Consider the following 8,017-nt stretch of genomic DNA (forward strand, 5'->3'; position numbering starts at 1 on the left):
CGCGGTCGCACAGCCTCTGGCGTCACGCAGAGCGCGTGCCACATTCATTCCTTGAAATGCTGCGTCAGAAAGGGGAGGTTTCGCGCTAACCTCTGACTCAGGAAGTGAACTGTCACTTGCAACGTACTTACGGCTGGACGGAAGCTCGGTAAAGGGACAAGGTCGGCTTTAATTGTTATTATTTATTTGACTAAAAAAGAAACATGAAATGCAGCGAGTCAAAGAAGCACGGCTTCGAAACAGAAACGTAAATGGGCTGGTGAAAGAGGGCAGGGAGGGCCTCGGGCCGAGCAGGTAACTCCCGGTGTGAGAGAGGGGAAGAGAACGCGGTCTGAATCCAGCGGCCCCCGGCTCCTCTGAGACGCCCAGTATTGCAGATACCGCCTTTTCTGTTATTTATTACTGTAGTAACTGGTCTGTAGGATTTCATTTTAGCTTTTTATCGCTGCCTTTCACAGTCGCGGTTTATTGTTATTTTGTGAGTGTGTGGGTAACAGATCAGATGCCTACTGCTACCACTTAAGATTTCTGTAGCGCTCCTCGACCTGCTGACTGGGTCCAAATGTGAACTGATATTAATCATAATCTGGATTTTCTCCCATGGACGGGGGTGTATTTGTTCGCAAACATAAGCTGTAAAAATAAAAACAAGCCGTTAAGAAACAAACAAACAAAAAAAAATCCCAGCAGTCTAAGGTGGTGTATTTCCTCACATCAATTAGTTAATCTAGCACTCCTTTTCTGTTTTTGCAGAGCTCGGGTACATCGTTTACCTTTAAAAAAAAAAAAATTAAAGTATGCCTGGATGCAGGAAAATCTGTCTTCTGCACCAGTGAAGGTCATCAGCTGCATAATGCTTGCTGCTCTACATCATTGGATTAAATGAAAAGATCGTCTCCTCGTCTGTCTTCCATGAATCCCTATTGTTTCTTCATTACTTTCATAGTCCACACTCTCGTCTCTGCTGAATTTTTTCTGGGAGATGTAGTCCATAACAGAACTAATTTAACTGATCAAGGATCTTTTCCTCACAATGTGTCACTTTATTCAGACTTACACGGGTCTTCAAATTCCCCCACACACCATGACATTACAGCAAAGGAGGGAACCAGCACTTTAATTGAATGTAATTTAAATTCCAGCCAATATGGGCAAATTCTTTGGTACAATTCTAAAGGACACCTGCTTGCTGAAGAGGAAGGAGGTAAGGTTAAAACTTGATAACATAACTACCTGCCACTGACATGAGTTGTATGCTGCATTTTTTATTGCAAATGGAATGTTTCTGGTTGACTTTCTCTCTTGCTCACAGGTATTAGTGATATCTACATAGACTTCTGGTCGTCTTTCCCATGCTCTAACACCAGTCTAACACTGTACAGAAGTGTCTTTTATTACTTTATGTAGGAACCTTTTTATTTTCAGCTTTTATTTTATTTTTACATTAGTTTTCAATAGCTAATACTCTCTTTCTCAGGTCAGCATAGAATGAGCTAAAAAATGCCATTACTAGAAAAAATAAACGACTCATAAAAGGCATTCCAGTGATATGGGGAAGGGGGTGAGGAGTGTTTGATGGATTAGTTCCCTTTTTCTCAATTACATTTTTTCCTAATCTGGGGAAAATTATTATTTACTTAAGTTAAAATAACTAGCACACACAGAATATCCCTTTCTTCTTCATGGTGAGGACTAGGTCACAGTTTTAGAGCAAACAAAACATAGTATGACTGCATTTTCTCAGGTCTTGTTAAAAAATGTTACTGGAAACTTAACTCAGTAACCCAATTGGTAAAAACTTTGGAATAATATAAATGTATAAATTTTTTTAAATAACTTGTTTAATTTTATTGGAATATGCATAGCATGCTATAAGAACAGTAATAGAAGAGAGAAATTACATTAAGTTTATTTCAAAACTATGTAAAGTTTATATATACTCACTATATGTTCTGTGTTTTTGTTTTTTGTTGTTTTTTTTTGCTTGGGGCATCAGGTGGAAAATGGTTTATCTCTGACAGTGGATCCCTTAATATAACCAATGTAAGTTTTGCTGACCGAGGAAGGTACATCTGTGTAGCCATCAGCCCAAATGGCACCTTTGTTCACACAATCACCCTGCGGGTTGCCTTTATGTCAGGAGATATGGGTATCTACTATATGATTGTCTGCTTGATCACCTTCACTATCACCTTAATCCTTAATATTACCCGCCTGTGTATGATAAGCAGTCATCTCCGCAAGACTGAGAAGGCCATCAATGAGTTCTTCAGAATGGAAGGTGCTGAGAAACTGCAAAAGGCCTTTGAGATTGCTAAGCGTATCCCCATCATCACCTCAGCCAAGACCCTAGAGCTAGCCAAGGTCACACAGTTCAAGACCATGGAATTTGCCCGTTATATTGAAGAACTGGCTAGAAGTATTCCTCTTCCCCCTCTCATTCTTAACTGCAGGGCGTTTGTGGAGGAAATGTTTGAGGCAGTGCGGGTAGATGACCCTGATCAGATTGGGGAACGAATGAAAGAGAGCCAAGCCATTGGTGGCCAAGGAGCGATCTACACCATTAACTCAGAAATTCAGCGTAGTGGCTCTCCTGTTGCAGACTCAGATGATGGGTCAGTCCATGAGCAAGGACAGTCAATAGCAGTCCAGGTTTCTGTCCATCCACAGTTTGAAACCCAAAGCATTGACACTGTTTCCCGCGATAGCTGCCATTCTGCCCCCTCTGATGAAGCTGTTTGTATGATGAACCCAACTAAATCGTCTATTTATGTATGATTTTGACTGGAGTTTACAGAGGACATGGGAGGAAGGAAGAGCCCCCAAGATGACAAGCTGGACTAGTCACTTGGCTATCACTTTTATGGATTTCTCATTTGGTGAATCATCAAAATATAACAATGCATGAAAATCTTTTATTTCAGAATTTAAATCCATAAGTGTATATTTTGCAATAAAACTCATATTAGCCTGATGAACACCTGCCTGACTAAAAATCCTACTGTTGGAACTATTGAATTAATTTCTTTAAACAAAACTTTACAACATAAACACAGGACCCATTTCACAAAAGGAACTATATTCAGCAATTAGCCTAGCTATTTTTTTTTTCTACTAGGTAAAGGTGTTTTGCTCTTGTTTTACCCCATTGTGTTTGTTCTGAAGCCAGGGCTTTCTCCTTACTCTTCTTCACTTGACTCCTGACATCAGTATTTTCCCTCTGTCCCCAAAGTGTCCTTCATAATGCAACAACAGTCTGCTATAGCCAAGCAAGCAGAATCTATCCTCATCAGTTATTTGTATTTTTTCATTTGTCAGCCACTAGGTGTCACCATGAAAGCAATGTTTTGGCTTTCCTTCTCTTTCTCCATCTCTCCAGCAAGGAGTCAGAACTGGGAATAAAATCCAGGTCACCTGCTTAACAGCACTACCTAGTTAGCTGTGCTAACCTATAGAAGCTTATAAGCACAAGAAATCCTTTCTCATTTTCACCACGCTAGGCTAGATGTGCTAAGTGATTTTTTTTTTTTCCATAGATATAAAATGTGAATACTGTCATTGCAGCTGGCCTTCTATTTTGATTTCTTTAGGTGGCAATTTGTGAGGTGCTGTACAGTTGGGCAGTGATAGATGCAGTGCATTAGGGAGAAAAGATGAAGAAAAAAATCTGTGCTGACTTTTATATTAGGAAACTAAGTTCTGCTGTATCTTTAGGTTCAGCTATAGAAAGAACCTCTTAAAAAAGTGTGTAAAGCAACCGTCTTAAATAGCCTCAGTGTATTTGTGGCTTGTTTCTTATTTTCAAGCTGCAATTTTGGGTTATAATTAATTTGCTATTGTTAGTATCTTTAGGTTCAGCAGCAGCTTTAATAAGTTAATTTTGTGTTTAATTTTACTGAAAACCTGGCACAAGCTCTTTGTACTACTTGTCGCCATCTATAAGCCAGCGTCGGTTCTTGTCCATCCAGGAAAGATCCATGTTAAAAGTTCTGAGGGTGTTCCTGCAACTCACATAGAGGGTAACTTTTTTCAAAGGAACCTCTTTTTAGGTAAAAGCGTTTGACACACAGAAATGTCCTTTTACAAAATTATCCGATCAAAATGTTGGTAAACGTATGCACACAAATTTACCTGGATTGAGCGGAGGCATTTCTGGGGGCAGAGTTGAGAAGAGGTTTAGGGTTTACACTTGTGCCTTTGCACGTAAACTTTTCAGGGAAAATGCGTGTGCACATTTTAGCAGGAGGAATTTGTATGGGTAGATTTGGTGAGATAAATTTCCAAGCAGACAGCTGCATTTTTACTGACTTTCTTGTGCAGGCTGTTTTTGAAAATTACCGCCAATATCACTACTTTGTTTCTGTGCCACATTTAGCTAAAGGGTGTTGTTAATGCCACTCAATGGGGGTGCATTTGCTATAATTGTCTTCATAACCAAAGCATGGCATGGAGAAATTGTATCTCACAATAAGACAAACCATCTTGGTATGTACTACTTGAATATTGACTGTAGTGTTGCTCTGTAGCCATGAGGCCGTGAAATAAGTTCTTTCTGGCCTGGCACACCGTTTTAGCTAGAGCACCAGTTAGTTACTCAGATGGGAATATTTGCAACAGTGAGAGATGAGTGATGTGCTCTTACCACTGTTGGTATGGAACACCAGCTATTGCTTCTTTGTGCTGTCTGTTTCACTACTGCTCTGGCTGTGTTAGACTGTATTGCCCTCTGTGTTCATCTGTTCATGAATAATCCCAGATATGAAACTGGTACCTCGAGCATTTCTTGCTTCCCTTGAGAGAGATCTTGTATGGGAGATGATAGCTGAGTGTATTTTTCATTAGAATGATTGTTTCCTATTCTGGAGCTGAATTTGTTTCATATATGTGAAAGAAAGTGTCTTTCAATAACAAAGTTATGAAGGCCTAAGTGAACCATCTAAATATTAATGTTAGTTGTTACATTTCTAGACACATCCATAGCTCTTTAATTGGCCTAATCAAGCTTTTTTTTATTCACAAGTAATTTTTAATGCATTGTGTTAAAATTGTCTTGTGTGTTTCCCACGATGAGAGAAACCTCATAATAGAATGATAGAAAGTTTTACTATGGATGAAAGTGTGCTGGCATGCTTCTAACAGTATAAAACATTCTTTCAATTCTCATGAAAAAATTTAATTTGAGGAAGAAACAGCCAATAAAGACCGAGTCCATCTCAGCAGGGAGATGGAGCAAGATGACCCTGAGCCCTAACTGTTTTTTGCGTTTATATAATTACTTGATTTATGGCTCCAAGACAGAAAGAGAGTTAGTTTTTCCCTCTGATCCCCCTCCCATGGTTCAGACAATGCTAACTTCTTTCTTTTAGGACAAAGTGTGGTATGGAGGAGAAGTCCCTGTTGGCTGCTTCTCGCAGGGAAGAACTGGGGCAGTCTGGGTCACTGAGAACCGCCATGCCCAGAGGAGAGCACCAGCTGGTGCTGGTAGCAAACATGAACAAAAAACCCAAATACATTCTAAGTGATAGTAATCCACCACTGTTGACATAGGATGATGTCTGCATGAGGTTAGGCCAGTTGGTGTTGCTGGAGGTTCCATGAGAACCTCCTTGGGGGTGAACACTTTGGGCCTGATTCACTATGTCTATGGGGAAAGTGCCTTAATGAATCAGGCCCTTAGGTGGTTGTTGTAGTGGAGCAAGCTTTTGAGGCTGGGGTGTCTCCCTCCTTTAGGTCCCCCCTGTGGTTACATTGTGAATTCATTTGGACTGTTTGAGCATGAATAATTCTATTTTCTCATGCCACCGATATTCCGGCTTGCCTGAAAAGACAGGATACTGAATTACAGCAGGTTAAGAACAGCTGTGATAAATTTCTCTCAAGATGTCTCCAAAGTTAGAGACTAATGTTGCTCTTATTAAGGACAATTCTTTACTACATTTATTTTAAAAATTTCTAGCCCGGTAACAGAACATGCACAGTGGAAGCAGTATAATAAAACCAAACAGACAAAATTAATAAATTAGTATGTCTCTGCAGTATAAACCTGACAACCTAAAGTGAAGACAACAGCTGGTCCCAACCAGCAGAGAACACCTGGCCTAAGGCCAAAGTTTTGCATTCTGACTTTAGATTAAAGGCACAAGTGAACAGAAAGGCCTTCAGCATTTTTCAGAAATGCAAATAATCGTGTTCTTGTCTTAAGTTTTCTGGAAGCTTTTTCCATAAGGAAGGACCCACAAACTTGAACATACGATCGCGGGAAGTTTGTAGGTGAATGGCTTTGAGATGGTGTTACCAATAACTTAGTAAAGGACAGTAAGAAGGTAACTCGGAGTCATTGTGGAATTAAACCGTAGGTAGATGTGAAAACCAGAGTAAGATTTTTGAATTGAAGCCTCTCCTGAATGAGGAGCCAGTGGAGCTGGTACAAAGCAGGGGTCATGTGATCATGAAGGGAGTAACCTGTGATGAGGCGAGTTGTGTAAACTGCAAGGCCTTTAAAGAGCACATGGGTTAAACCCATGTAAAGAGAATTACAATAATCAAGAGGTGAGAATGAGAGCCTGCGTAACCACGTGAAAGTCCAGAGGATTTAGGAAAGGTTTTATAGACCGAAGGAGTCACAATTTAGAAGAAAAGAAATGAGAACTAAAGACTGGATTTGTGGGCGAAAGGAAAGTAATGAGCGCTAGAAGAAATAGGAATAGAGCTATCATCAAGCAGCCAACTTGCTGCTACAGTCGGAAGATCAGTGCTAGAGAGCAGCCCAATCTCGCTGCAGTCAGGATTTTATTTTAGATGAACAAGAAGCCAACTTGGAGAACATTGCGTCAGTTGTACATAGGAAAGTAGAAGCCTTGGAGAATTATTTTCGGTGTTAGGAGTTTTTTAAATTTTCTTTCCTCTTCTGGTGAGAAATATACTCGTTATTTGCTCAAATATTTTTCCCAAGTATTATTATTATCGATATCTGAAGTTTTTCTTTCAGTCAATAAGCTATGTTTACCTTTTTTGGAGGAAAATAAGTATTGTTTCTATGGAGACACAGGAGGTCGTACGTTCACCTGGTTTGGAAGCTTATGTGCAAAGGGTGATTTTGTTAAACTCCATTGACTTAAAACAAGATGTGAATTTAGTGACGTTCCGTTTTTTTTTGTTTTTCCCCTGCAAGTGAAAAGTTATTTATGGGACGACAAAGTGTAGGTTTTTCTCATATTATTCGACTGCCGGAAAATTTCCTTGCTTTACGTCAGGATGTTTTTGCTATAGGTGTAGGTTTTTGGGTTTTTACCCTCAGATATCCTTGTCAGTAGGTTAGGCAATGTGTAAAGTGTTAGTTTGAGCCTGAGCAATTGAGTCTTCGTAGAAGGCAAGAGGATTTCTTCTGTTTCATAATCCTGGAGACAGGTCTCCGGCTGATTATTTAGAAGTAGGCCAGGACATTTTGCTTCCTTAAGTATGTTTCATTATTTCTTCCCTTCCCCCACCCCCCACCCTGTTTTTCTTTAAGTATTATCTTATAGTAATGTTATAAATGTATATAAAAATCTTAATTTGAGCAATATTTAAAAGACATACTAAACAGTTTCTTGTATCTTGACGTTTACTAATAAGGCATGTACTTAAAAGGTTTTCTACCCCTTTAGAATGTATGGTTTTTCTCTTCATGTTTGCTACTGGCACCAGTGTTGGGGGGTGTCCTAGCTTTTATCCATAGCAATGATTTATGACTTTAGAGGAGAAAAGGTCTTGGTTCTGTGTCTGTTCTTACAAAGCACAGTAGAATTTGTTTGGTCCAGATTTAGTATATCATTGTGGCCTAGGTAATACCTTCTTCTAGAACAGAATGGTTAAGTTCATCATTGTTTTGTTTATTACACGCTCTTCCAGTAAGTGAGCTCAAGCCGGTTACAAAACAGGATCCGGAGGCCAGCTTATCAACTTACCTAGAACCAAAGCAGGAAATGTCAAGGTTGTTAGCTCTCCGTGAAGTGGAAGACTTGCCCTTAGTTGGCCA

At 39.7% G+C, this 8,017-nt stretch overlaps 1 protein-coding gene across 1 annotated transcript; it reads left to right on the forward strand.

Moving 5' to 3' along the window:
• Positions 1–5: 5 nt before the first annotated feature.
• MFAP3 (microfibril associated protein 3) lies at positions 6–7,590 on the forward strand. The gene is made up of 3 exons (XM_029583789.1): positions 6–161; positions 754–1,204; positions 1,997–7,590. The coding sequence occupies exons 2-3, from the start codon at positions 883–885 to the stop codon at positions 2,776–2,778; spliced, it is 1,104 nt and encodes a 367-aa protein (XP_029439649.1). The 5' UTR covers positions 6–161; positions 754–882; the 3' UTR covers positions 2,779–7,590.
• Positions 7,591–8,017: the final 427 nt, after the last annotated feature.

Source organism: Rhinatrema bivittatum, chromosome 18 (assembly GCF_901001135.1).
Source record: "Rhinatrema bivittatum chromosome 18, aRhiBiv1.1, whole genome shotgun sequence".
NCBI lineage: Eukaryota > Metazoa > Chordata > Amphibia > Gymnophiona > Rhinatrematidae > Rhinatrema > Rhinatrema bivittatum.

What these genes read in the sequence shown, in the direction of transcription:
- MFAP3 (XM_029583789.1), top strand. Translation starts at nt 883, where the DNA reads ATGAAAAGATCGTCTCCTCGTCTGTCTTCCATGAATCCCTATTGTTTC. An exon ending in GCTTGCTGAAGAGGAAGGAG is followed by an intron (nt 1,205 to 1,996) that starts GTAAGGTTAAAA and finishes TTGGGGCATCAG; the next exon opens with GTGGAAAATGGTTTATCTCT.